This window comes from Ostreococcus lucimarinus, chromosome 1 (assembly GCF_000092065.1).
Source record: "Ostreococcus lucimarinus CCE9901 chromosome 1, complete sequence".
NCBI lineage: Eukaryota > Viridiplantae > Chlorophyta > Mamiellophyceae > Mamiellales > Bathycoccaceae > Ostreococcus > Ostreococcus sp. 'lucimarinus'.
The window spans coordinates 191,783-216,497 of record NC_009355.1 but is presented as its reverse complement, the minus strand read 5'-3'; the positions used below and the strand labels follow the sequence as shown (position 1 = coordinate 216,497).

The 24,715-nt window shown below is 64.0% G+C and overlaps 20 protein-coding genes across 20 annotated transcripts; 12 read left to right on the top strand and 8 right to left on the bottom strand.

Annotated features, from left to right (window-relative positions):
- Window positions 1-20: 20 nt before the first annotated feature.
- Window positions 21-1,070, bottom strand: OSTLU_28735 (predicted protein; the record flags this gene model as incomplete). Its single annotated transcript, XM_001415385.1, has 2 exons — window positions 21-770; window positions 888-1,070. The coding sequence occupies 2 exons, from the start codon at window positions 1,068-1,070 to the stop codon at window positions 21-23; spliced, it is 933 nt and encodes a 310-aa protein (XP_001415422.1).
- OSTLU_13639 (predicted protein) lies at window positions 1,069-1,791 on the top strand (the record flags this gene model as incomplete). Its single annotated transcript, XM_001415733.1, has 1 exon — window positions 1,069-1,791. The coding sequence occupies one exon, from the start codon at window positions 1,069-1,071 to the stop codon at window positions 1,789-1,791; it is 723 nt and encodes a 240-aa protein (XP_001415770.1).
- A 214-nt stretch (window positions 1,792-2,005) lies between these two features.
- OSTLU_28733 (predicted protein) lies at window positions 2,006-2,302 on the bottom strand (the record flags this gene model as incomplete). Its single annotated transcript, XM_001415384.1, has 1 exon — window positions 2,006-2,302. The coding sequence occupies one exon, from the start codon at window positions 2,300-2,302 to the stop codon at window positions 2,006-2,008; it is 297 nt and encodes a 98-aa protein (XP_001415421.1).
- Window positions 2,303-2,592: 290 nt separating this feature from the next.
- OSTLU_13638 (predicted protein) lies at window positions 2,593-3,639 on the top strand (the record flags this gene model as incomplete). The annotated part of the gene is made up of 1 exon (XM_001415732.1): window positions 2,593-3,639. The coding sequence occupies one exon, from the start codon at window positions 2,593-2,595 to the stop codon at window positions 3,637-3,639; it is 1,047 nt and encodes a 348-aa protein (XP_001415769.1).
- A 139-nt stretch (window positions 3,640-3,778) lies between these two features.
- On the bottom strand, window positions 3,779-5,051 carry OSTLU_13637 (predicted protein; the record flags this gene model as incomplete). The annotated part of the gene is given in 2 exon segments (XM_001415383.1): window positions 3,779-3,835; window positions 3,855-5,051. 2 exon segments carry the CDS (start codon window positions 5,049-5,051, stop codon window positions 3,779-3,781), a joined length of 1,254 nt encoding a protein of 417 aa, XP_001415420.1.
- A 782-nt stretch (window positions 5,052-5,833) lies between these two features.
- On the top strand, window positions 5,834-6,265 carry OSTLU_9028 (predicted protein; the record flags this gene model as incomplete). The annotated part of the gene is made up of 2 exons (XM_001415731.1): window positions 5,834-5,875; window positions 5,993-6,265. Coding segments are annotated over 2 exons (315 nt in total), but the record flags the coding sequence as incomplete, so codon positions are not given.
- An 844-nt stretch (window positions 6,266-7,109) lies between these two features.
- OSTLU_28728 (predicted protein) lies at window positions 7,110-7,394 on the top strand (the record flags this gene model as incomplete). Its single annotated transcript, XM_001415730.1, has 1 exon — window positions 7,110-7,394. One exon carries the CDS (start codon window positions 7,110-7,112, stop codon window positions 7,392-7,394), a length of 285 nt encoding a protein of 94 aa, XP_001415767.1.
- A 410-nt stretch (window positions 7,395-7,804) lies between these two features.
- OSTLU_7956 (predicted protein) lies at window positions 7,805-8,305 on the bottom strand (the record flags this gene model as incomplete). Its single annotated transcript, XM_001415382.1, has 1 exon — window positions 7,805-8,305. A coding segment is annotated over one exon (501 nt), but the record flags the coding sequence as incomplete, so codon positions are not given.
- Window positions 8,306-8,788: 483 nt separating this feature from the next.
- Window positions 8,789-9,788, top strand: OSTLU_13635 (predicted protein; the record flags this gene model as incomplete). Its single annotated transcript, XM_001415729.1, has 2 exons — window positions 8,789-8,824; window positions 9,054-9,788. 2 exons carry the CDS (start codon window positions 8,789-8,791, stop codon window positions 9,786-9,788), a joined length of 771 nt encoding a protein of 256 aa, XP_001415766.1.
- A 74-nt stretch (window positions 9,789-9,862) lies between these two features.
- On the bottom strand, window positions 9,863-11,086 carry OSTLU_10143 (predicted protein; the record flags this gene model as incomplete). The annotated part of the gene is made up of 1 exon (XM_001415381.1): window positions 9,863-11,086. A coding segment is annotated over one exon (1,224 nt), but the record flags the coding sequence as incomplete, so codon positions are not given.
- A 612-nt stretch (window positions 11,087-11,698) lies between these two features.
- On the top strand, window positions 11,699-12,634 carry OSTLU_13634 (predicted protein; the record flags this gene model as incomplete). Its single annotated transcript, XM_001415728.1, has 1 exon — window positions 11,699-12,634. One exon carries the CDS (start codon window positions 11,699-11,701, stop codon window positions 12,632-12,634), a length of 936 nt encoding a protein of 311 aa, XP_001415765.1.
- A 113-nt stretch (window positions 12,635-12,747) lies between these two features.
- On the bottom strand, window positions 12,748-13,263 carry OSTLU_86040 (predicted protein; the record flags this gene model as incomplete). The annotated part of the gene is made up of 1 exon (XM_001415380.1): window positions 12,748-13,263. One exon carries the CDS (start codon window positions 13,261-13,263, stop codon window positions 12,748-12,750), a length of 516 nt encoding a protein of 171 aa, XP_001415417.1.
- Window positions 13,264-13,566: 303 nt separating this feature from the next.
- On the top strand, window positions 13,567-14,268 carry OSTLU_10321 (predicted protein; the record flags this gene model as incomplete). The annotated part of the gene is made up of 1 exon (XM_001415727.1): window positions 13,567-14,268. A coding segment is annotated over one exon (702 nt), but the record flags the coding sequence as incomplete, so codon positions are not given.
- Window positions 14,269-14,401: 133 nt separating this feature from the next.
- Window positions 14,402-15,217, bottom strand: OSTLU_39839 (predicted protein; the record flags this gene model as incomplete). The annotated part of the gene is made up of 1 exon (XM_001415379.1): window positions 14,402-15,217. The coding sequence occupies one exon, from the start codon at window positions 15,215-15,217 to the stop codon at window positions 14,402-14,404; it is 816 nt and encodes a 271-aa protein (XP_001415416.1).
- A 296-nt stretch (window positions 15,218-15,513) lies between these two features.
- OSTLU_28720 (predicted protein) lies at window positions 15,514-17,866 on the top strand (the record flags this gene model as incomplete). The annotated part of the gene is made up of 1 exon (XM_001415726.1): window positions 15,514-17,866. Exon 1 carries the CDS (start codon window positions 15,797-15,799, stop codon window positions 17,864-17,866), a length of 2,070 nt encoding a protein of 689 aa, XP_001415763.1. The 5' UTR covers window positions 15,514-15,796.
- A 47-nt stretch (window positions 17,867-17,913) lies between these two features.
- OSTLU_23854 (predicted protein) lies at window positions 17,914-20,527 on the bottom strand (the record flags this gene model as incomplete). Its single annotated transcript, XM_001415378.1, has 1 exon — window positions 17,914-20,527. One exon carries the CDS (start codon window positions 20,525-20,527, stop codon window positions 17,948-17,950), a length of 2,580 nt encoding a protein of 859 aa, XP_001415415.1. The 3' UTR covers window positions 17,914-17,947.
- Window positions 20,528-21,354: 827 nt separating this feature from the next.
- OSTLU_92077 (predicted protein) lies at window positions 21,355-22,002 on the top strand (the record flags this gene model as incomplete). The annotated part of the gene is made up of 1 exon (XM_001415725.1): window positions 21,355-22,002. A coding segment is annotated over one exon (648 nt), but the record flags the coding sequence as incomplete, so codon positions are not given.
- Window positions 22,003-22,089: 87 nt separating this feature from the next.
- Window positions 22,090-22,868, top strand: OSTLU_28717 (predicted protein; the record flags this gene model as incomplete). Its single annotated transcript, XM_001415724.1, has 1 exon — window positions 22,090-22,868. The coding sequence occupies one exon, from the start codon at window positions 22,090-22,092 to the stop codon at window positions 22,816-22,818; it is 729 nt and encodes a 242-aa protein (XP_001415761.1). The 3' UTR covers window positions 22,819-22,868.
- Window positions 22,869-22,993: 125 nt separating this feature from the next.
- Window positions 22,994-23,785, top strand: OSTLU_28716 (predicted protein; the record flags this gene model as incomplete). Its single annotated transcript, XM_001415723.1, has 2 exons — window positions 22,994-23,129; window positions 23,214-23,785. The coding sequence occupies 2 exons, from the start codon at window positions 22,994-22,996 to the stop codon at window positions 23,783-23,785; spliced, it is 708 nt and encodes a 235-aa protein (XP_001415760.1).
- Window positions 23,786-24,036: 251 nt separating this feature from the next.
- OSTLU_13626 (predicted protein) lies at window positions 24,037-24,696 on the top strand (the record flags this gene model as incomplete). Its single annotated transcript, XM_001415722.1, has 1 exon — window positions 24,037-24,696. The coding sequence occupies one exon, from the start codon at window positions 24,037-24,039 to the stop codon at window positions 24,694-24,696; it is 660 nt and encodes a 219-aa protein (XP_001415759.1).
- Window positions 24,697-24,715: the final 19 nt, after the last annotated feature.

The window sequence follows — 24,715 nt, the reverse complement described above, 5'->3', positions numbered from 1 at the left end:
ATTGATGTAAGATACGAAATTCACACGCCGCAACACCCTCGCACGCGTCGCCGCGGCATAATCTTACCGTCCTTACCTACCTTCAACCCCATGCTCACCGAGTACTCCATTCGCAGCAGCACGACCTCAAATCGGCTCAATTCGTGCGCGAGCGATTGATTGTACCAAGTTTCGTGCTCCTCGGGCCACATCAAGTTGACGGCGCCCGAAGGATTCTCTTCGAGCGTCACCTTCATCTCTTGCCGCCGATCATTTTGCACCGACAACAGCGCCTCTATTTCTTCATCCGTACCGAACACGGATTTTGGGAGCGGCTGCCCGAGCCGCTTCGCCTCCGCCACCGCTCGAGCCTCATCGCGCATGAGTTCCTCGCGAATCACGCGAGGCGGCTTTCCCGAACGCCACCATATCACAGCTTTCACCATCTTTTCCCTGCGTTCACAATTCTCAGCCACGCGCTTTCTATACCTCAATATCTCAATCACATCATCCACCGTGAACTCTAATCCTTCCGTCACCACCTCAAACGGCGTCTGCTCCAGCGCCGCGTGCTGGATTGGTTCGTATCCCGGGTGTTCCTTCGTCCTCGACGGCGTCCCCGTCCGCCGCAGTTTCATATCGTGCGCCCGCACGATCCCAAGCTCCAGCGCGTCCTCGATGATATCTTTAAAGTCATCCAGCGTGATGTTCGGCTGCGACGTTCCCGCGATGCGTTTTCCCGTGAACGACTCCAAGCCGTCCACAACACCCTTCACCGTGAACGCCATCATCTGCGCGTCGCGCGTCGAATCGAGCGCGTTCCGTCAGTCGCCGTCGCCGTCGCTCGATCGCGCGCGAGTCGACGGTATCGCGTCGTCGTCGTCGTCGTCGTCGTCGTCGCGACGCACCATGAGCTGTCCCAACTTTGGCCACAGCGGTTGCAAGCCTTCGTACAGATTCACCTCGCGCCGGTCGCGCTCGGTGAGCTGCACGACGTCCGTCTCCCAGAACGGCGGCAAGACGTCGTCGAATTCGTCGCCGTCGAACTCGGCGTCGTCGCCGCCGAGCCCGAAGAACCAACCGCGGCCCATGGCGAAGGTTCGGGGCCGCGCGCCGCGCAGTGCGGCAGAAGGCGACGCGCGGCGCGCGCGAGCGAGCGGCGCGCGCATGTCGCGCGTGGACGAAGCGCTGGGCGCTTTACCGGCGACGCGCGCGCCGGACGCGCACCACGGCGCGCGGGACGCGCTCACGCCGTTGGGATTGGCCAAGTGGCGCGCGTACTTTCGCGCGCAACCGCCGCTCGCGGAGGGGATCGATTGCGCGACCGAGATCCCGGGCGTGAGCGCGGGATACGAGCTGCGCACGGGACGCGCGAATGAGCTCGAACCGCTGCTGCGACAGGCGCTGCCGATCGCGAAGATGAATCTGGAGGCGCCGGATCGAGCGACGCTGACGCGCGCGTTCGGCGGACTCGGAAAAGGAGCGCCGTTTGCGCTGAGCGAAGAGGACAAAGGCGCAGTCGCGCCGGCAATCGTGGCGTTGAAGGCGCTCAGGGCGACGGAGGCGAAAAAGGCGGAGGGTGGAGATGAGACGAGCGCGCGCGAGAAGAAGAAGCGCAAACGGGAGTCGAAGAAGGAGAAAAAGGACAAGCGGAAAAGAACGGACGACGGCGGGCAGACGACGAGTCAGGGCGTGAGTGCGGGTATTTCTACGGGCGACAGCGATGGGACGAGAAACACTGGGGCGGCGACGGCGGCGACGGCGGCGACGGCGAGCGGCGGCGACGCGCCTTCGGAGCCGATGGTCGAGTGAGACGCCGGCCGCACCATCATCGAGAAACCGCGCCGTCGTTTCCGCGATGTCGTGGGCACTCACATCAAATAGCGAAATAGCATCGAATTCAAAGATCAAGTAATCTTTCTCATTCCAACGGCGAGCGTCGTCAACATCGTTTGTTTCTCGTATCATCGTTTCTTGCGCATGGTTCTTGATTTTGGCGCTCGCGACCGAGCGCCGCCGCGAGTCATCACATTATCGAACACTTCGTCGCACACTTCTCCCCCGCCGCCGTGACGTCCTTCGAGTCCACGACACCGTCCCCGTTGACGTCCGCCGTCTCCTTCGCCTTGTCCCGACCGTAGTGCAGCGCCGTGTCCACGCGAGAAACCAAATTTTCCGCGCCGTGCGTCACCTTCTCCGCGATATCCTGCGCCGCGTGCTCGATCTCCTTCACCACGTCTTTGGCGCCTCGCTTCGTCGTCTCCTCGCTCGCCGACGCCGTCGCGCCCCCCTCTTCCTTTTTCTTTTCGTCCCTCTTCGCCATGTGCACAGAAGTGTCGTTTCGCTCGCTCGTTCTCAAATGTCGCGCACCGCGTCGTCGATCCTCGCGCGTTCGTCCCGCGTTCGCCTCGGGCGCGCGCGTAAAATTTTGCGTTCGCTCGCGCGGTCGTCGCGCGTCGTCGCGCGTCGCGCAGTGCGCGCCCGAGGTCGCGGTGTGCGTCGATGCGTCGATATCGACCCACGGGTCGCGGCGCGACCGAAAACCTCAAAACGCGACGTCAGCGCGCGTCGACGCGCGGCGCGCGAGCGACGACGGCGAGCGCGCGTCGAACGATGCGAACGACGTCGCGCGCGCGCGTCGCGCCGTCGGTGCGGTCGCGCGCGACGCGCGCGCGCGGTCGCGCGGCGTCGAGGGCGTCGGTGCAATCGACCTCGCGCGCGGTGCGCGGCGTCGTCGCGCGCGGACGCGTCGTCGCGCGCGCGAGCGTCGACCCGACGGTGTTCGTCGCGTCCAGCGACCTTCGAGTGGCGTATCAGGGCGTGCCGGGGGCGTACTCGGAGGGCGCGGCGCTCGCGGCGTACGAGAACTGCGAGACGGTGCCCAAGGAACAGTTCGACGACGTCTACGCGGCGACGGAGGCGCAAGAAGTCGACCGCGCGGTGCTGCCGTTCGAAAACTCGCTCGGTGGGTCGATTCATAGGAATTATGATTTGATTCTCACGCACAAGCTGCACGTGGTGGGCGAGGTGTATTATCGCGTGAACCACTGCTTGTTGGCGCTGCCGGGGCAACGAGTGGCGGATTTGACGCGGGCGCAGTCGCATCCGCAGGCGCTGGCGCAGTGCGAGGGATACTTGACGAACTTAAAGATGGTGCGCGAGGCGGTGGATGACACCGCGGGGGCGGCGAAAGCGATCGCAGAGGCGGGGGCGAAGGGCGTGGCGGCCGTGGCGAGCAGGCGCGCGGCGGAGCTTTACGGGTTGGAGGTGTACGACGAAGGGATTCAGGATGATAAGTCCAACGTCACGCGCTTCTTAGCGTTATCGCGGGAACCGATTCCCGCGATGCAAACGGATGTACCGTATAAAACGTCCATCGCGGTGTCGTTGAAGGAAGAGCCAGGGGCTCTCTTCAAGGCGTTGGCGTGCTTTTCGCTGCGCGACATCAACATGACAAAGATTGAATCACGGCCGATGCGCACGAACCCCGTGACGAGTGCGGGCGCGAGGCAATCGATGCAGTTCACATATTTATTCTATATTGATTTCGAGGCGAACATGGCGGATGAAAATATGCAAAACGCGTTGCGTCACCTGCAAGAGTCGGCGACGTTTCTGCGCGTACTCGGATCGTATCCCAGAGATTGCTCGCAATTGTAAACAAAACGTTAGACGTGATAGCAAAATTGTGTCACCACTTTCCTCCTTGTCGTGAATTAACTGGTTGCACGTGGTATTTACAATAAAGTGTGCTTCTAAAAAATGCTTTCGCGCGCGGGCAAAACTTTTTCGAGCGACTCTAGACTGATTCCTGCGTCCTCGGCCGAATCTCGAAGCGCGTTCGCGTGTACCGAACCTATGGACCCGGCACTCACGAGCTCGCTCAGATTACGAATCACCTCCTTCTTGGTTTTTTCATCGAATGAATAGTTCTCAAAAGTAGAGACGCCCCACACCGAGTGCACGAGCGCCTGCGGATCGACAGTTTTCTGCGAGCCCTTTTGCGAGTAAATGCGATCGACGAGGAACGCGGTATCTTTGGCGTCTGGCTCGACCCCGAGTCGCCCACACGCCCAAAGAACGCCCGCAGCACCGGTTCGTCCGACCTGACTCGCGCCCGCGCGACGTCCAGACTCGCGAAGAAGCTTGCTGAAATCGCTCGAGGCGCCGTTGTGCGGCGAACCCATGACGCCGTACGCCCACAAGACGTGCGTCAGCGCGGTGCCATCGAGTTTACTCGGCTCCGATGCCACGGTCTGCAAGACGTACTCCAGAACTCTCGGTGCGGGCGGGCAGTCCAGCATTGCCAGCGACCAGGATAAGTTGGCGAGTTGATACGGCGTGTAGCTCTGCATCGTGCTCACCGCCTGGTCCAGCATCGCCTGCACCACGGGCGTCGGGCGATCGCTGGGCGGAAGGTATCGCACCCACCGCGCGTAAGCCCACAGCATGTTCACCACGTCCGGCGACCGAAAATCGTGTGCGACGGCGAGCGCGCGCTCAGAGATTGATTTCAACAGCTTGCTTCTCGGCTTGTGCCCGAGCACGGCGAGCGCCCAAAGCGTGGTGCTCAAATTCTTCGGCTCCGCGCTCGCGGCTTGCGAGCCCGCGCGCGCGGCGAGCGCTTCGAGCAACGCTTCATCGGTGGGATAATCCAATCGAGCGAGCGCCCACAGGACGTTCGACACGCCTTGCATCGACATCTCCCCCGCCATGCGGTCGACCATGCTCATGAGCGTCTGAAACCTTTCGTCGCCGAAGAGCGTCGAGCGTTCCATCGTCGGCCTCAACTGCCCGGGCAATCTCTGCGTCGTTAGCCTCGCCACGCGATGTAACGCCGTCGACGCGTTCACCTTGTTGAACACCTCCTCTTGCTCCTCCACCATGGTCAATATAAACTCCACGTCGCTCGCGTCCATCAAGTCGCCCTGCAAATCCTTGGCCCTGTCGAGCAGGCGAATGCTCAGCGCCGCCTTCATCCTATACTCGCTCGGCAGCGCCATCTTGTGATACGCCCATCGTCGGTGCTCCAACCCAACCTTATCCAACTGCTGCACCCCCCCCTCGACCATCTCGAGCAATCTCGAGAACCTCGCGTCCGCGCTCACCTGCTTCGCCTCGCTCCTTCGCAACCGCCCCGCGCGCGACGTCAACAGTCTCGAAATCTTATACATCGCCGTCACGCTGTTCACCGCGTTAAACGCCTCCCCTCGCCTCCCGACAATCTCCAGCACGTCGAACGCGCGCTCGCACGCCCCGATCGCCTCCTGAATCTCTCGCCGCGCGCGTCTCCGGTCCCGTCCCTCGCCCGCGCGCGGCCCCTCCAAACCTCCGCCTCGATTCCCTCGCTCCCCGTCGTCTCGTCTCGCGCTCGCCTCCGCGCCGTCGTTCACCGCGTCCGTCGCGGCGCGTCGTTCGCGCCGTCCTCTTCTTCCCAGCGCGTCGCGCGTCGCGCGCGCGCGCCGCGTCGCGTCGCGTCGCGTCGCCGCGCGCGCCGTCGTCCCGGCGGCGGCGGCGAGCGCGCATCGCGACATCGTCGCCCGCCGCGCCTCCGCGCGTCGCCGCGCGCCGCCGAGCGCGACGCGAATCGAACGGTCGCGTCGCTCGCGCGCCGCGCGCCGCGCGCGTCGTCGTGTGCGCGCGCGTCGGCGCGCGCGCGGCGTCGCGCGCGCGGCATCATGAAAAGCCATACCGAGTGAGACACCATGACGCCGAAGATCGCGCGTCGCGCGACGACGACGCGTCGCATCGACGCGCGATGGCGCACCGACGCGACGACGCTCGCGACGACGCGCGCGCCGACGCGCGCGACGCCGACGCGTACCCGGGCGTGCCGGGCGCGACGAAGGCGGAGGTGGATGATTTTCTGCGCGCGCTCGATGATTTTCAACCGGTGGTGCGCGCGGACGCGACGCGACGACGGCGCGAAGCGCGCGCGCGATCGGGAACGCGCGATGCGAACGGCGTCGACGCGCGACTGACGCTGTCTCGCGAACGGACGCGCGGATTTCAGATACCGGACGAGCTGACGAATCTGTACCTGAAGCGCGCGGGCGCGGCGACGCCGGACGCGCGGGTGACGCGGTTGGTGTCGCTCGCGGCGGAGCGGTTCGTCAGGCAGATCGCGGACGACGCGTACAGGTGCGCGGTGCAGCGGAATCAGGCGCAGGCGCGGGAGAAGAAGGAGCGAGGGTACGACCCGAGGGATAAGCGGTTGGTGCTGGAGACGGAGGACTTGGCGGCGGCGCTCAAGGATTACGGGGTGAACTTGCATAAACCGCCGTATTACGTCGGTGCGGTGGCGGAAGAGGCGGACGACGACGACGCGGCGGACGCGGGGGGAAAGCGCGCGAAGCGGTGAGCGCGACGGTCGAGGGATGAGATTAGGAGGACGTCGCGCTCGAGGTCGAAATCGAAGCGGCGGCGCGTGTAATCGTACAGCACGTGTGGCGGCATCACAACCCGAGGCCCGCGATCGGGGCGCGTTCGAAGCGCGTCTCGCCTAAGCGCCTACGCCTTGGTTTTGTTTTGCTGCGATTCGCGCGCGCGGTCGTCGCGTTCGTCAGTCTCGACCGCTCGAGCGAGATCGCCCCTCGCGTCGCGTTAGGGTATCCGCGCGTCGCGCCCTCGCCCGCGCGTCGCGCGTCGCGCGCGCGCGCGCACCTGAAACTGAATCGCAAACACGGGAATGTACCCCCCGATCAGCACGATCGCCGCCGTGGCGACGCCGAAGACCAACTTTCGGTTCTTCGTCGCGCCGACGTCGTACATGCGCTTCGCGTGAATGTACGCCTGCGCGCGTCGCCGCGCCCTCGCGCGTCGTCGTCCTCGTCAGTCATCCCGCGTCGACGCGTCGACGTCTCTTCGCGCGCGCGTCGCGTTTTCGCGCGCGCGTCGTCCCGCGCGCTTTCTCGCGCGGTCCCCCCCGTCCCTCGTTCGCGCTCGATCGCGTCCCGCGCGCTTTGCGCGTCGTCGCCGCACCGGTTCGTCCGCGCCCCCCATCGCGGTTCTCGTCGTGTGCAAGCCGCGTCGCGCGCACGCGCTCGCGGCGCGTCGTCCCGCGACGGCGCTCGCGGCGAACATGATTTTGTCGTCGTCGTCTCGCGTCGATTCGTGACGCGCCGCACTCGATGTCGCGCGGCGGCGCGCGCTTCTTCGCCTACGGCGCGCCCTTCGTCGCGCTCGTCGCCGTCGGCGCGAGCGGGCTCGCGCGCGTCGTCGGCGGGCGGTTGGAGGTGCGCGACGCGCTCGGGGAGGTGGACGCGCGCGCGCCGGCGCGGACGCAGCGCGTGCGACGCGCGATGGCGCGATTCGACGCGGAGGCGGAGCGGCGACGGTTGATCGACGCGCGCGAGGACAGGGAGGCGTACGAGATGCGCGCGGTGTGGCGGCCGGAGGGCGGGCAGGGGCACTGAGACGCGACGGCGCGGCGGCGGCGGCGAGGCGGAGGCGCGCGGCGCGCGCGAGCGTTCTTCGACGGTTCGCCGAGGCGGAGGCGCGTGATTTTAGCTGAAATAGTGATGACATACTAGTACTGTAGTGGTAGGAATAAATTGGTACATCAGCGCGCGGTCGTGAGGGCTCGCTCGTCGACCGCGTCTCGGGCGTGGACGCCGTCGTCGTCGTCGACCGCGTCTCGGGCGTGGACGCCGTCGTCGTCGTCGTCGTCTTCGTCGAAGGATAGGAAATCGTCCAAGTCGTCGCGCGATCCGGGAGAGCCGTAGAGGACGACCGAACGCTCGAATGGGATCGTGCTGCCGGTGTTTGAGTCGTAACGACGTCTCGCGCGGGCGAAGGCCACGCCCGTGGCTTCGGTCCAGCGCGCTCGAATGGCGTCGGCGGATTTGCGATACGCGCGTCTTTGCGCTTCGGACGTGTTCGCGCGCTTCTCTTCGTCCGTCATGCGTCGCCTTTGCTCGGCTAATTCCTCGGCGCGGGCGTCGATCTTCCTTTGACGCATCTTCTGGAAGCTCGATGCGGCTTCGAAGGGATCCGTGACGACGCCGGTCTGGCTTTGCATGATGCCGACGCTGACTTTTTCATAGTTCACCGCCACGTGCTCGAGAAAAGGAAGCTGCTCGCGCTCGACCCAGTGAATGCAATCCACCGGGCAACTGTCGATGGCGCACTGGATGTCGTCCTCGTCGTTCAACCACTGCGCGAAGACCCGGCTGCGACCGTAGTCGTCGTTCATACGAAACGTCGCCGGCGCTTGCCACACGCACTGTTTGCAGCCTATGCAAGTGAACTCGTCCACGAACACCGCGCGCGTTTCCCCAGGTTTCGCCTTCCTCGTCGTCCATTTAGAATAAGGATTTCCCGTGAACGAATCCTCGTCGTCCTCTCGCTGCTGTTCGAGCTCGGCGTCGTAGAGCGCTCTCGCGATTGGGTCGCTCAAAATCTCATACGCCTCGTTGAGTAAAACGCACATGTCGTGCCCCTCTTCCTCGTCCTCCGAAACGTCCGGATGACACTCCTTCGCGAATCCGTAGTACGCTTTCTTGATCGTCTTCGCGTCCGCGTCGTCCGCGACGCCGAGCAGCTCGTAAAAGTCCACGAGCGCGGCGTTCTGTTCAACCGCGAGCCCTTCGCATCTTGTTCGCCCTCGGACCGATCGCCCTCCCGCGCGCGCCCCGGTCGCCGCGCGCGCGTCCGAGTCGCGTCGAGCGACGCGTCGCGCCGCACCCGCGCTCGGTGCGCGCGCCGCGGCGCGCATGACGACGCGCGTCGCTGTGACGGGACGCGATCGCGCGTCCCAGGTGCTGACTGGGACCGAGAATTCGTCACACTCGAGCGCGACGCGATCGACATGAGCGACGTGGACGCGAAAAAGATGAAAGTGCAGGTGCGGGCGACGAAGGACGCGCGCGGGGGCGGTCTCGCGGCGCGCGCGCGGCGCGGAGGGCGACGAGAGGCGACGCGATGGATTAATTTCGAATCGCATTTGAAATGGAGGATAATTGCGTTCGTTTCGACGCCGCGCGACGTCGCGACGCGCGCGAGCGGCTCTCGAGCGACGATGAACGCGCGATGACTGACGATTGCGCCGCGTGATCGGCGACGCGTCGACGCAGGAGCTTCGAGATGAGCTCGAGAAGCGAGGATTGGACACGAGCGGGTTGAAGGGGCAGCTCGTCGAGCGTCTCGAGGAGGCGCTCGCGGGCGAAGGCGCGGGCGAGGGCGAAGACGAGCTCGAGGACGTTCCGGACGTGGAAGTGTCGGCGGCAGATGCGGCGAAACTGGCTGAGCTGGAAAAGAAGGAACCGGCGGCGGAGGCGAAGACGCCCGCGGGCGCGGCGAAGAAGGATTTGCCGAAGCCGAAGCCGACGGAGGCGGAGCGTAAAAAGGCGCAAGCGGAACGCAAGGCGGAGCAAGAAAAGATCCGAGCGGAAAAGAAGGCGGCTTACGAAAAGGCTGAGGCCGAACGCAAGGCGGCGGCTGAAAAAGCGAAGAAGGAAGCGGACGAAGCGTTCGTGAAGGATTTGGAACGCAGAAAGGAACGCGCCGAGCGCTTCAAGTTGCCGTTCGCATTGAGCGAACAAGAGAAGACGCGCATTCGCAACGTCGGCGCTGAAAAGAAGTTTGGTTTGGACAACGCCGAGAACGGTGCGAACGGGACCGCGGCGCCGAAGGAAAAGACTGCGGAGGAAAAGGCGAAGGACAAGGCTGACTTTGAAGCCAAACTCAAGGCGCGCGCCGAACGCTTCGGCGACGCTTTGAAGCCGCTTCCCAAGCCGACACCCATGTTCGCGCCGAAGCGACCGGGTGGTCCGCTTCCGGGTGCGCCGGCGCCGAAGGTCGCGAAGTGATAGGGCCGCGGCGCCGAAACAATAAAACCTTGTAAAAATTACACAAAAATCTACTCGTCGTCTTCGAGCGATGGCATCTTCGAAATCAACGTCGAAAGCACTGCGGTGCTGACGAGGAAGCCCTCCGGATCGGTCAAGCGCAGCGCCGCGGGCGAGCTATCAGCGGCGACGGTGTAATCTACGAACTCTGGTACGAAAGGTTCCATCGCCTCGCGAATCTCTTCGACGACGTGGTCGCCGAATCGGCGGGAGACGTTTCCGAGATCAAGCCCATCGCTCGTTCGTAGACGCAACATGATGTGCTCGAACAGCGCATCCGAGCCATCGCCGCCGCTAGAAACCGTGCCTACGTTTTCGCCGCGTTCGAGCGCCTCGACGTAGGCGTAGTACTCGTTCATCTTGCGCGGGCGAGCGACGCGTTCGCCGTTCACGTGCGACGTCGCGCTCAACCCGAATCCGTACCATCCCGCGTTTTCCCAATAAATTTGATTATGTTTACACCGCGCGCCGGGTTTCGCGTACGAGCTCACCTCGTAGTGCTCGTACCCAGCCGCCCCCAGCGTCGCGCTCGCGTCTCGAAACATCGCCGCGCTCGCGTCTTCGCTCGGTAACCCCTCCTTTTTGTCTTTCCCCGCGTTTTCCCCGTACCATCGATAAAACGCCGTCCCTCGCTCTACTTGTAAATCATACACCGAGACGTGATCGGCCCCCGCCTCGATCACGCGCTCGAGCGACGTCCTCCACGTCTTCGCGTCCACGCCCGGTAAGCCGCTGATCAAATCCGCGCTCCATCTCGGCACCCCGCACCGCCGAAGCGTATCGATCGCCTCCTCCGCCGCTCGCGCGTCGTGCGACCGTCCCGCGCGTTGCAGCACTCCATCGTCGAAACTCTGCACCCCCAGCGACACGCGGTTCACCCCCGCCGCGAGAAACGCCCTCAACTTTTCCTCGTCGAACGTCCCCGGATCCATCTCCGCGCTCACCTCGGCGTCCGCCGCCAGCCCGAACGCCTCCCGCAGGCTTCCCAGAATCGCCTTGATCTCGTCCGCGGGCATCAACGACGGCGTCCCACCGCCGAAGAACACCGTCTCCAGCGGCGCGCTCGCGTCGAGCGCGCCGTTCGCTCGCATCGCGCGCGCCGTCGCCGCGACCTCCGCGCGCGTCGCCGCGCCGTACCGCCGCATCGCCGCGTCGACGTCCGGCCGCGTCTCGCCCGCGCGTCCGACGACCGAGATCGCGAAGTCGCAGTAGTAGCACCTCGAGCGGCAGAACGGCAGGTGCACGTACGCCGCGCGCGGCGCGCGGAGGTCGCGGCCGTCGGCATCGCGCGCCGTCGTCGCGCGCGTCCCGGTCGTCCCTCGCGCGCGCGCGCCGCGCCGCGGTCGCGCGATGGACGCCGACGCGAGCGTCGCGAACGCCGCGCGCCGCGCCATGCCGCGCCGCGCGACGTCGCGCCGCGCGCGCGTCGCGAAGTCGCCATCGCGCGACGCGCGATGGACGACGACGACGACGACGAGTACGAGGTCGTCGGGTACGGCGCGCGCCCGACGAGCGCGGCGCCGTCGACGCTGACGACGCCGACGCGCGCGCGACGCGCGGACGCGCGCGCGGGCGCGAGCGCGAGCGCGAGGAAGGCGCCGGTGGGATTCGATTGGGACGACGACGACGACGACGACGACGACGACGACGACGACGACGACGACGGGACGACGACGGCGAACGACGACGAACGACGCCGAGAACGACCGTCGACGCCGCGGCGAAGCCCGCGAACGGACGCGCGCGCGTCGCGCGAACCGACGCCGTCGCCGCGCGCGAGACGCGACGCGGCGGTGCTCGCCGAGGCGCTGGGGGTGAGCGAGACGCGCGCGGCGGCGACGGCGCGCGCGATGCGGGGCGAGACGGGCGCGATGACGGCGCGCGCGGGACGCGCGGCGAACGAGACGCGGCGCGCGACGACGACGCGGACGAAGGCGAAGCGCGCGGCGTCGCCGAGACGCGGGGCGAAGCGCGCGAAGACGAAGCGCGCGGACGGCTCGGGAGGGACGCTCGGACGATTGAATCTGCTGACGCGGACGACGGCGCGCGGGACGGCGGCGGCGGTGGTACCGGTGGCGCGCGAGGGCGTCGCGGCGAACGCGGCGCGAGTGACGGCGAATCGAGGCGATCGACGCGCGCGGGACGTCGAGGAGACGCCGGAGGTCGAGGACGACGTCGCCGCGGACGATATCGACGACGACGCCGCGAGCGCGTCGAGCGCGGAGGAGGACGCGGCGCCGCGCGCGATGGGGCAGGAGAACGTGGAATCGAACGCGCCGGGTGGGCTGGGCGCGTTGGCCATGTTGCCGAAGATGTCCTCGCCGACGTTCGCGCCGCGTTCGAGCGTGGGGGCGTCGATGACGTCGCAGCGAAACCGCTCGCGCAACACCGGTTCGCTCACGACGCGCCTACAACGCGTGTTGCAAAACGCTCGAGCGTCGCACGCGCAGTTCTTGAAGCGCGTCGGCGCCGCGCAACCTCCGTCGTCGCGAGGCGCGCTGCTGTTCACCGTGAACGCGTCGCGGCCCGACGCGTCGCTGACGAATTGCGCGGGATCGATTTGCGATTTACACCGCGCGACGAGCGATGAGACGGACGGCGCCGACGTCGAATACGCGCGCGCCGTCGTGATTTTCAACTCGACGCAAGCGCAAGAGCTCAGTCTCGAGCCCGGTCGTCGAGTCGCCGTGTACCCTCCGTGGCGCGAGATCGACCTGCCCGGGCGCGTCGACGAAACCACTTCCGCCGTGAACGAAGACGTGCCGCGCGTCTTCTTGTGCTGCGAAAACGTTCTGAGACTCGATTGAGACTCGATTGAGACGACGCGCTCGAGCGTTCGCGCGCCGTGGACACACATCATAGTTAGACGGTAAGATACGCGCCGTCGTAATGTACACAAATTCCTAGACTCGCCGCTCGCTCACGCGAATTGCCTCAAGTACGCCGCCGCCACGGTTCGTCCCCGACTGCTCACGCTCAACTTCTGCTCGCTGATCTCCTTATCCACGTCCTCCATGAACGTCACCACGAAATCGACCAACCCTTTCGCCTCCATTCGCTCCGCGTGCGCCAGCAGCACCAAAAACGACACGTCGTATCCCTCCACCGGCGCGCGCCGCAGCACCTCGAACGCGTCCGCGCGTCGCCCCAGCGACTTACAGAACGCCCGCGCCAAGATTTCCTCCAGTTCATCGCACTGCCGCACCCGCACGCTCACGCGCGCGCTGTTCACCGCGCGCTCGATCAGGCACGCGCCGTCCTCGGCGCATCCGCGCGTGATCTCCGCGCTCGGCATCAGCAGGCTCGGCGCGTCCGCGTACTCCACCTCGGCGCGGTTCTCGCCGCTCATCTTCTTCGACGGCGCCGAGCGCAGCGCGAAGGCGTCCTCGAGCGCCGCGCGCACGGCGTCGTGGTAGTCGCGGTGCGACGTCGCCATGGCGCGCGCGCGTGTGCGGTCGGCGGTCGGCGATGCGTTCGGCGTCGCCGCACATCGGCGCGCGGCGCGCGGCGCGCGATGCGCCGGCGCGCGTCCCGTCGCGCGCGACTGCGGCGCGTCGTCCGCGCGTGCGCGTGGGCGCTGCTAATGCGCCGGGGCGACGCGAGGGCGGTCGCGACGCGCACCGGGACGACGGTCGCGGTCGCGGTCGCGCGCGAGACGACGCGCGCGCGCGACGACGTCGACGCGCGCGGCGCGACGCGCGCGCTGTGGTTCGCGGGCGCGGCGTACTGTCGAACGGGGGTGGAGAACTGGACGTGCGCGTACTGCGCGAGCTCGAAGACGACGCTGGCGGACGTCGGCGTGTTTGAACACGAACGCAAGCGCGTCAGGGCGTACGCGGGGTACGATGGGACGCTGAAGAGAGGCGTGGTCGCGTTTCGAGGGACCGAACCGAGCTCGTTGTATAATTGGGTGGAGAATTTGGACGCGGCGCACTCGACGCTGCCGACGGCGAAGGCGAAGGACGGCGTCGGGAGAGTGCACAGCGGATTTCAAGACGCGTACGAGAGCGTGCGGAAGGGGTTGATATCGCACATGATCAAGCTGAGGACGAATTACGATGGGATGTGGCGACATTTTGAGGTGGAGATCACGGGACATTCGCTGGGGGGGGCGCTGAGCACGCTTTTGGCGGTGGAGCTCGAGGCGCTCGGATTTCGAATCGCGCGCGTGACGACGTTCGGGTCGCCGCGCGTGGGAGATTGGCGCTTTGCCGATTATTACGACGAAAAGCTCGGTGATCGAACGCATCGATTCACGCACGCGCACGATGCGGTACCGAGCCTACCGCCCAGGTTGCTCGGGTACCATCACGTCGCCACGGAGGTGTTTCAAAACGCCGAGGGCGAGTACGTCGTCGGCGACGGTAGCGGCGAAGATCCGAACGGTAGCGATTCCGAGTGGACGCACGCTTCGCTCTCCGATCACCTCACGTACCTCGGTATGGAAGTGTGCTCGTGTAACATGCCGTGATCGCGCGTCGAAATCGCGCGATCGCGTTGTACAAACAAACACTCTTGTAAAATTCTTTCAAATTCTTCCGCTACAATCTATGTTGCTGTAATACGCGCTATCGCTAAGTACGCCATGGCCAATACGGCGCGCCTCTGAACGTCGGGCGCATCGGGCACATACCTCCGCGATCGCCTTTGGCGCGAACGCGCGTCTCGACGTTGCTCAACCCGGGCGGCGCGTAAAACGAGACGCCCGCTAAGAGAATCGCCACCGCCTGCGCATAAATCCAATACGCCACCCTGTGCGGCGTGCACCCGTGCTTGAGCAAGTTAACCAATCCCGCGCGTTCGTTTCGACACCTCACGTATCGACCTTTGTCCAATTTTGCCTTGAGTGAGGCGTAAAAGTAATCACCGTATCTTGGATGGTTCAACACGTTGACGCGCAGCGTCACGTCGTCCCCCGGCGCCGTACTCGAGACGTACCACTCGCCCTCCATGTCCATGAACGGCGACACGTGCAACGCTTTCGGCACCGTGGCTTCGTTTTCATTCGACACCGGCGTCGGATCGAACGCGAACACCACGCGTTCGTTCCACGGCGTATTCGTCACCTCGGCGAGCGCCGCGCGCAGCTCGCCCGCGTCGTCCCGACAGTAATACACCGAGATTGGATTCTGGGCGTACCCGAACGACTTCGGCGACGTCAACAGCTCCACCGCACCCGTCAACCCCACGCGTTCGCGCGCTTCATCCGCCGTCAGGTGATCGCGCGCCTGCCCGCTCGCCGCGAACCATCGCGGCGGCGCGTCCAAGTCGACCACCGCGCACCGCAGAGGGTACTTAAACTCCCTTCTCACCGGCTTCAGCCGCGCGTGCGCGACTTCACCGACGTAGAACCGCGCTCCGTCGCCATCGTCGATCCCCAACCACGTCATCGGGCTCAACGCCGCGAGCGCGACGCCGCAAACCGCGACGGCGGCGGCGCCGAGCGCTCGCAAGAGCAAATCCAACACCTGCGCCGCGATCTGCAGCGCCATCGCGCGCGCGTCGCGTCGGCGCCCGCGCCCGCGATGGCTCGAATCGTAACTCTCGCGCGCGATTCGCGGCGCGCGCGCCGACGCGCGACGCGCCGACGCGCGCGGGCGGCGCTCGAGAGTGCGGCCGGTCGGCTCGAGCCCAACATCCGCGCTCAACACCCAACCTCGGGGCGCCGCAGAACGCGACGCCGCGACGCCGCGAGCGCGCGCCGACGCGCGCGTCGACTCGCGAACGTCGACGCGGTGACTATGGCGATGGACGATCGCGCGCCGTTGCTTCCGGAGCGCGCGCGCGACGTGGAGACGGCGTCGGGAAGCGGACGACGGGGCCGACGCGATGGCGCCGGGACGCGCGCGCGCGACGTCGCGCGCGCGGTCGGGGACGCGTACGAACGGGCGAAGCGACGCGCGGATGCGATCGTCGGCGCGTGCGAGCGCGAAGAGGTGTGCGAGGGACGGACGCGGCGGGTGCGGACGATGGCGGCGGTGACGCTGGGCGCGATGGTGATCTGCGCGGCGGGCGCGACGACGACGTCTGCTTCGCCGCGCGGCGTCGCGAGACTTGGGAGCGCCGGTGGTGATTGGACGAGCGAATTGATACGTAACAACGCGCTGGATGTGCGGAAGTTGGATTTCGGGTCGTTCCAATCGGACGTCGTGCGCGAGGTGCACCCCGACCGCACGGGCGGGTTGGCCAAGCGTTGGGCGCAAGAGTACGATCAAGTGACGCAGCCGGAGATTGCGTACGATCCTCACTTTGGGCAGCACCGCGTATCGCTGATCAACCATCGCGCCAGCGCCGCGATAGGGACGTCGCAGGCGGCTGTGCCTTCGCCGGTGCCAGTCGCGCCCGCGCGCTTACAAACGCCCGCGGCGCTGCCGGCGGCGACAGTGGTGGCGCCGAAGAATGCGGATTTCGTCGGTGATTTCGTGGGTGATATAGTTAATTTGGTCAAGCAAGGGAGCATCGAGAAGCAATACGAGGACGCACCAGATCTGGGGAAAACCAGTAAACCGAGTGATGACATTTCGCTGGCGGACTTGATGGTTGACGCCGACCATGCGGAGAAGCACAAAACGGGGAAATCGTGGGTGCGAGACGAACCCAAGGCGAAGACCGTCGAACACAACTCGCATGACAAAGAGTCGAGTTCGAAAGGTAAAGAAACACACGTCAAACATGTCGAGAAGCCGACCAAGAAGTCAACCATGAAGTCGACTGTTAAACGCTCCGAGGCTGATGATTCGCGTTTGAAATCGTCTCACGCGTCGTCGAAGAAGTCGAACAAGTTGGACTCGATGGTGTTCAACGAGTTGAGCTTCAACCGAAAGAAGAAGCCCTCGTCGCTCAAGGAGCGCGTGCAATCACACCTCGATCGCTTGATGACGCGAGCACGCGGTAGCGGCTCACGCGACGAGAGATCTTCGCGCGGAAGTGGCAAGCTTAAGCAATACCCGCACCACATTCACGACGTGGATGAAAACGACGCCAACGACGTCAACGTGTTTTACAAGCAGAAGGATTTGCTAGATTTGGGGGAATACGATCAAGATACGATCGACGACTTTAAATATGGGCGTGGACTGACGCCTCGAGGCGGGAGCGGGCGTTTGGACGGGCTTACGGTTGACACGAACATTGACATTTCCAACTATCCCGCGACGGATGGCACGCACGCGTATCCGAGTCGATCCGCGAAGACTGGTAAGCACGAGGAGGAGAATGTGGACATGGATGACTTGATGTCTTCGCTGCAAGTGACGTCAAAAGACGCGAGTAAACACGTCGAGCATAGAAAGCGCGATCGAGCTACGGAAACTAAGAAGAAACCGTCGGCGAAGGCGTCCAGGTTGAGCGACGATGATTGGTCCGACGCGCCGCCGTCGACATCAAAGCAGTCACCGCACAAGTCGAAGAAGGCGAGCGCGTTGAGCGACGATGATTGGTCGGACGAACCGGAAAAATCGAAAAAGACTGCGGCACACTCGTCATCGTCGGCGTCAACGAACAAGAAGGCATCGACGAAATCAAAGTCTTTGGACTGGAACGACGCGCCGGAGCCAACGGTGAAGGCATCGACGCACACTGAGTCTCGCTCATCCGACATATCTGGCGCGAAGGTTGGCAAAATGTCTGAAGCCGCAGCGGCAAAGTACCTGTCGAAGGTTAAAGGTCACAATGAAAAGACGCACGAAAAACTTAGACGCTCGATTCCGAAATTAGGTGTCGAAGAAGAGGTCAACGATGCGTACGACGCCATCGACGAAGACTCGGAGGAGGATGGGCACAACATTCGCCACGAAAACGTCGCGAAAGTCGTTGAAGCTGCGGAGATGCAAAACGAAGCTTCTGGTTCTGGGATCCCGCGCGAGGCTGCGTTAGGGCGGAAGCAATCCGAGCGTCGTGGATTGCAACCGGCGACGACCGAAGAATTGCAACAAGGTGGCGCGTGGAGAAAAGTGTTCAACAAAGTGTTCCACGGAAACCACGGAAACCGCGGATACGAAAAGGCAAGGGAGCAAATCTTTAGTTCGGACGAGCAATAGCTTCTGATGTAAGTTATCGAATTGGTTATTGAATTTTTCATTACACTGTACTGTAGGTGTACAAAATAATACAGTGTGGTCTCACGGACGAGTCGCCGTGGCTTGCGCCGCGGATTGCGTTACGTTGAGCACAGAGCGCACGTTCTTTTTCGCGATGGATCTGAAAATACTCGTGAAAATCGTGCACACCACAATTAACCCGACTGACACCCAACCAGTAGGCTTCACCACATCTTTGACCGCAACCGGGCACGATACAGAGAACGATTCGAACGAGCGTTGCGAAAGGACGGCGCCAAGTTGACAGCTCAAAACTCCCGACACAGCCGCGACGACAATCGAAACCTTGGACAAAGTCGAAAGGTGATTCCAGTCGGTAACCGCTGCGTAAGCTTCCTCTTTTGCTCGATCAAGTCGTTCGAGTTCTTCTACCTCTTCATCGATAGGCATCGCATCCAGCTCTTCGCGCTTTGTGAGAACAGTTTGTTCCATGTAGTACACCGCTGAAAGAGACGTGCACAGCATGCTCACAAACGCAAGAGCCAAAAACATCGAGTTCAACAAACCCCAGCTACTCGAGTCGCTCGCAGCGGCGCCGTCACCTCCGCAAGAGCCAACTTTTAGTTGGAGCGCACCTGCGATGGTGGTGTAGCCGAGGTAAAGAACCAAAACAGGCATAGTACCGATCATGATCTGCAGCAAGTCGAGCTTGAGAATGCCGCAGAGCACGGACGTCGGCCAGTCAGGGCCGCCACATAAAATAGCAATCTTCGCTCTGGAGAATCCTTTCTGTTCCAAGCAGTATCGAATCGCACGCATGTTTAGCGAGTTTATACCCACCGCGTAACGAATCGAGGGTTTTTTGCCCATTTGTTCGCCAATCAGCTTCTGCTGGAGTGCGCAAGAAAATAGCTTGGTGAACCAGCACACCAGGCAGCACAAAAACGCCGCGGGCCAGAATCCAATCTTCGGTTCCCACGTGCCGACGACGAGAATACCTCCGGTGAGGTAAATGGGCGGGCCAGGCACTGGTGGAAGCAAAAACATACCCACGCCTATAGCGATGAAAACCCCGATGACGACGTATTCGTTCAAACTTCCAAGCACGTCCACCAACCATGCAAGAAATAGAATCGCGCCCTTGCCGACTCCGATGGAGAAGGTGAAATAAAAAATGGATAAGTAGGCAGAGTATTTGAAAATTTTGGTTGGATCCGCGAACCACCACGCGAACAGAGCATAGGTGGAGTACGTGAGAAATCCGTCTTTCGGCGCGTCCGGCGGCGGTTTATGCAAGGTGAGACCGACGCGCCGTGCAGCCGCGCTGACGGCTGATATCGCCAGAGTAAACGGCAATAACGTCATCGTGCAACAAAATAGAAGAGCTTTCGCCAAATCGGTCTGCGTGTAACCCACGACCTTCTTCGTCAGTTGATAAGAGTTCAATTGTCGGTAAATGCGGTGAGGCCCGGCGGTGATGAGACACGCGACGCCGAAGATGGCGCAAAACACTACCGCGAGCTGAATGACGTCGTTCGCGACGCCCATTTCGATAGCGGAAAGAGAGACGCTGACCCACGTCCCGAAAGCGACCAGCACGGCGAGAATCGCGATCAATTGCAACGCGCTGGATTGCTTTGATAATTTGGTGCAGGAGAGCCCGTAGACGAGGTTCAAAGCCGACACCGCGAGTGGCGCGGCGTACATGATGTACGCCACGTTGTCACAACCACCCGCCTCGCCGTCGCCAGCGTTCGACGAGCCATTCGTGCTCGTCGTGTCGCAACCGAGTCGCAAAGAGAACTCATCGAATAATCGCTTGCTCCACTTTTTGTCCCACCCGAAGACCCACACGATCCAAGCGGTCAACGAGGCGAAGCTGACGAAGTAGCTCGCGTACGCCACGTGTCGTAAAAACGACCCGTTGTGCGTTCGCTTGCACACTGTTCCCTTGAACACGCGAATGAGCCCAGCCTTGAAGAGCACGTAGAACGACAGCGGCAAAGTCTCGTACTCCTTCACGCTCAGCATCCCGCTCACGACCAATCCTCCGACGCCGACGCTCGCGAAAAGAAACGTCACCGTCCTCCGGATCGCGCGCCCTCGCGATCTAGCCGCCTCCATCGCATCCAAAATCCACAGCACAGCGAAAAGCGCCATGCTTCCACCCGCGATGGCCCACGACAAACGCCAATTACCGTCGTTCGCCAGTTCCGAGTACACGTCGTCCCCGAATCCAATCATCGTGTAAAGCGCAAACAGTCCCACCGCCAGCGCGCACTCGCTCGCCAGCAACAACGCAAACTGCCCCCGCGTCATCCCGGGTTTCAATCGAACCGTCTCCCGCTCCGAGCCGTCCATATCGAACGGGTTCAGCGTCCCCCGCCCCGTCTCCTCCAACAACCCGTCCTCTTTCCCCCCCCCCGTCGCCCGCGTCGCGCGCGCCCGCGCCCGCGCGTCCCCCGCGCCCGACGCGTCGACCGCGTCGTCACCACCACCCGCGCCTCGCGCCGCCGAAACGGCCGTCCCGCGCGTCGCACGCGCGTCCGCGCCTCGCGCGCCGAATTTCCCCAAATCAAACATCGTCGACGTCGCGTCCGCCGTCGTCGGCGTCGTCGCGCTCGCCGCGTCCGCCGACCGCGCGCGCGCGCTCGACGCCATCGCGCGTCGACGCGCGCGCCGTCGTCGCTCGCGTCGCGGCGTCGACGACGCGCGGGTCGGGGCGAGATTCGACGCGCGCGCGGCAACGGCCGAAAAGTGCGGGCGCGGCACTTTCGCGCGCGCGCCGGGTGGTTTTTATCGCCTCGCCGCGGTGTCGATCATGGGCGCGCGCGGTGCTTAAATACGACGCGCCGCGGCGCAAAATGTATAATCACCGTCATCAAGGAATTCTAATCACCGTTCGCGAAACCTGTCAAACGGTTCTTTGAATGCTTCTGGCCAGGTAAACCAGTCGTCGAGGACGCCGATCGGCGACGGACGCGGACGCGCGCGAGCGTTATTACGGGTTCATTCGACGCGCGTCGAATCGAATCGCGATGCCGCGCGCGCGCGACGAGACGCGCGACGCGTCCGACGCGTCGAGCTCGTGCGCGAGCGAGGGCGAGACGGTGCGCGCGGTCGTCGCCGCGGAGCGGTGCGCGGACGCGATCGACGCGCTCGACGGCGCGGCGCGCGACGACCGCGAGGATGGGGGAGACGCGACGACGGCGCGCGACGGCGCGGGACGCGCGAGGGCGCGCGCGCGCAGGGCGAGGGTGGCGAAGACGTGCGAGACGATCGCGCGCGAGGCGCGACGCGATCGGACGTACGCGGCGGAGGCGACGCGGGCGAGGGTGGGGGAGGCGGCGCGACGCGCGCTGGAGACGTTCGGCGACGACGACGACGCGCGGCGCGCGTGCGAGGACGCGGCGCGGGCGTGCGAGGACGCGGCGGCGACGAATGGGGAGCGCGTGCGGACGCGCGCGTGCGGTGGCGTCGAGGTGCGGGTGCTGGAGACGGAGATCGGGAACGGGGTCGGGGCGAAACTGTGGAACGCGGCGGTGACGCTGAGCGAACGATTGGCGCGAACGCCGGAAATCGTGCGAGGGAAACGAGTGCTGGAAGTCGGCGCGGGGGTGGGGATGTGCGGGATTCTGTGCGCGAAGCTCGGGGCGGCGTTCGTGACGCTGTCGGATTTCGAGGACGCTTTGCTCGACGCGCTCGATCGAAGCGTCGCCGATAACGGCGTCGGCGACGCGTGCGTCGCGCGCGCCGTCGATTGGACCAAAGAAGCCGAGCGTCTTCCGACGCCCGCGGCGAATCCGCGGCACGTCATGCCCGACGACGCCGTGTTCGACGTCATCATCGGTTCCGACGTCCTGTACGAGCGTCAACACGTCGCCGCGCTTCCAGCGTGCGTCGATCGTCGACTCGCGCGCGACGGCGTCTGCTGGCTCGTCAACGCGTCTCGCTACGCCGACATGTTCCGCGATCTCTTGGCCGCGTTCGACGCGCGCGGGTTCGACGTCGACGTCATCGAGGACGATTTAGCGCTCCGTCGCGCCGACCGCGAATCCGCGCGGGTGAAATCTTGGCACGACGACGGCGAAAAAACGCTTCGATGTCGCCGCCGCGCGTCGTCGCCCGCGCCGTAGACTGCTCGCCCGCGCGATCGGCTTCATTCATTCATTCCTAGTCGCCGCACACATCGTCGGGCGTCGCGTCCCGTTTTCGCGCTCGCCATGCCCGCGCGAAAACAAACGCGCGCGTTCACCGCGCGCGCCGTCGCCCGCGTCGCGCTCTGCGCGCTCGTCGTCGTCGCATCGTTCGCGAATCCGATCGTCGCGCAAGATGACGCCGACGCCTCGGACGCCCCTCCCGGGCCCGCGCGCGTGCTCGTTCGCAAGCGAATCGTCGAGGACCTCGTCGTCGAAGGCTCGAACGTCACCGTGGCCGTCACGCTGACGAACGCGGGGGAGACGGAGGCGAGAAAGGTGAAGGCGCGCGACGACGGGTTCGCGAACGAGGACGACTTCGAGTTGATCACGGGCAAGGAGTCTCTGAGCGCGACGTACGCGACGATCGCGCCCGGTGAGAGCGTGGAATATTCGTTCGTCGTCGTGCCGAAGAAATCGGGATCGTTCCCGGGCGGCGCGGTGAGCGTGTCGTATTTGGGAACGAGCGGACGAGAGACGACGCACGGCTCGAGCAACGTCTTGGGCGCGACGCCCGTGTACACGACGATGCAGAAGAACATCTTCGCCGCGCTCAAGGTGGGGAAGTATCTCACGCTCGGAGCGTGCCGGACGATTGAGGATTGGGTGAAGTACGGCACGATCATCGGGAGCGTTTGCGGGGCGCTGTTGTTGAACTGGGTGGCGCTCAAAGTGAAGAAGGGCGTCGCCGCGGCGAGGCGCAAGATGGCCGTCGCCTCCCTCGAGCGCAGCGACAGGCGCGAAAAGTCGGCATAAACATTAGTTACGATGCGTCGCGTTGTCATCTCATCGAATCGAGTGAATCTAATCACCAGCCCAAGTCTCCCCGCGTCGTCGTTCGCGTCGCCGCAGAGCGCGCCTCGTCGTCGCCATGCCTCCGCGCCGCGGCAAATCCGCCGCGAAGTCCACCGACGTCGGTGATACGAGCGCGATGGACGTCGATGCGGCGTCGTCGTCGAACCAGGCGCTCGGTGACATCGCTCTCGAGCTCGCGAGCGCGCGAAATGCGCTCCGCGATGCGTTGGATCGAGCGACGAATTTAGGCCACGTGAAGCTTCCACCGGAGAGTACGTCGCGCCGCGCCGCCGTCGTGGTTCGTTTCTTCGTCTCGCGCGCGCGTAGACTGACGTGAACGTCGATCGACCACGCAGGCGAGCTAAAGGTGAGCGAGGTGTTGGATTACGCGCGACGCATCAGTTACACCACCTTCGCGCCCGCGGGATACGTCCCCGGCGCGCCGCTGTGCGGAATAATGCCCCCGGCGCCGCAGGAAGAACACTTTCAGGCGTCCAGGCTCGCGGCGTTCAACGCTGAACGGCGTGCGAAAGAAAAGGCGGCGTCGGCGGCGGCGGAGGCGCGACAAAAGGAGGAGGCGAGACTGAGGATGGTCGAAGCGGCGGCGGCGATTCCGCCCGAAGAGCTCATCGAGCGATTGAGCAAATGGAAGCCCGGAGAGCCGTGGCCGGATGGAATCCCGCCCCCGCCGCCGGGATGGAAACCGGGCGATGCGCTGCACTTTGAATTGCCGAAACGCGAGGACGCGGGCGTGGGCGCGCTCGTCAAGCCGACGAACGCCGTCGCGGCGGCGAAAGCCGCGCCTCGCGTCGTGCCTTTCGTTTCGTTAGATTTAAACCCAGACTTAGACGACGACGACGTGGCGTCAATTTCGGACGATTTCGAGGAGGTGTCGGAGAGCGACGGCGGCGACGACGATTCGGACTAGGCTGTAGCGCTTGAAATTCAAACCGAAATCACGCGAACCCGCACTACATCGCGCGCGTCATGAAACTCTTCGCCAAAGACGCCCTGCGCCGCGCGCCGGTATCGGTGACGCTCGACTTCGCGCTGTCCAAGTCGCAAATCGCGCACATCGTCGGCGGACTCGTGATTTGTTTCGCCATTCAGTACGGGTCGTTGTTCTACGTCAAACGATTCCATAAACGCTTCTTGAGCACGCTCGACGCGAAATCCGCGATGGATTTCGGGGTGCGATGCGCGTCGAGCGCCTGGGGGCTGTTATGCGGCGTCTGGTCGGCCGCGCTGCTGCGGAAAGCGCTGAAAACGTCGACCGATACGCTGAGCAGAATGTACGCGTCGCCGCCGTTGGAAGGGTGCGAAGAGTTGGTGTGCCTGGCGGTTGGATATTTCATGTACGACGCCATCGTGTCGCATAAGCACTACGGCATGCAGTATTTTTTGCACGCCGTCATCTCTGTGGTGACTTTCTTGGCGCCGCAGTTCATGCCGAAGGGCTTTTTACACATGTACGCGGCGAATTTCCTGCTCTGGGAAGCTACGCTGCCGTTTTTGGCCGCGCGATACATCATGATCAAGGCTGGAATGGGATCTACGAGAGTTTTCAAGATCGTTGAACTCACTGGGTTCGGGCTTTGGGTGTTCATCCGCTTCTTCATCGGAGTGCCGATGATGTACTTGTACTTCAGCGACGCGTACTCGATGTTCAAGGCGGGCAAAGCGAGTCCGCTTTGGTTATACATATGGTACACGTTTGCGAGCGCGGCGTTGCAGTTGATGAACGTCATTTGGTTAACGGCGATCATTAAGACCTTGTTTACAAAGTCTAGAACCACCGTGACGCCTGAGAATTTCGGGCAGAACAATAAGAAAGAGTAAAGGGAGTAATTTCACAAGC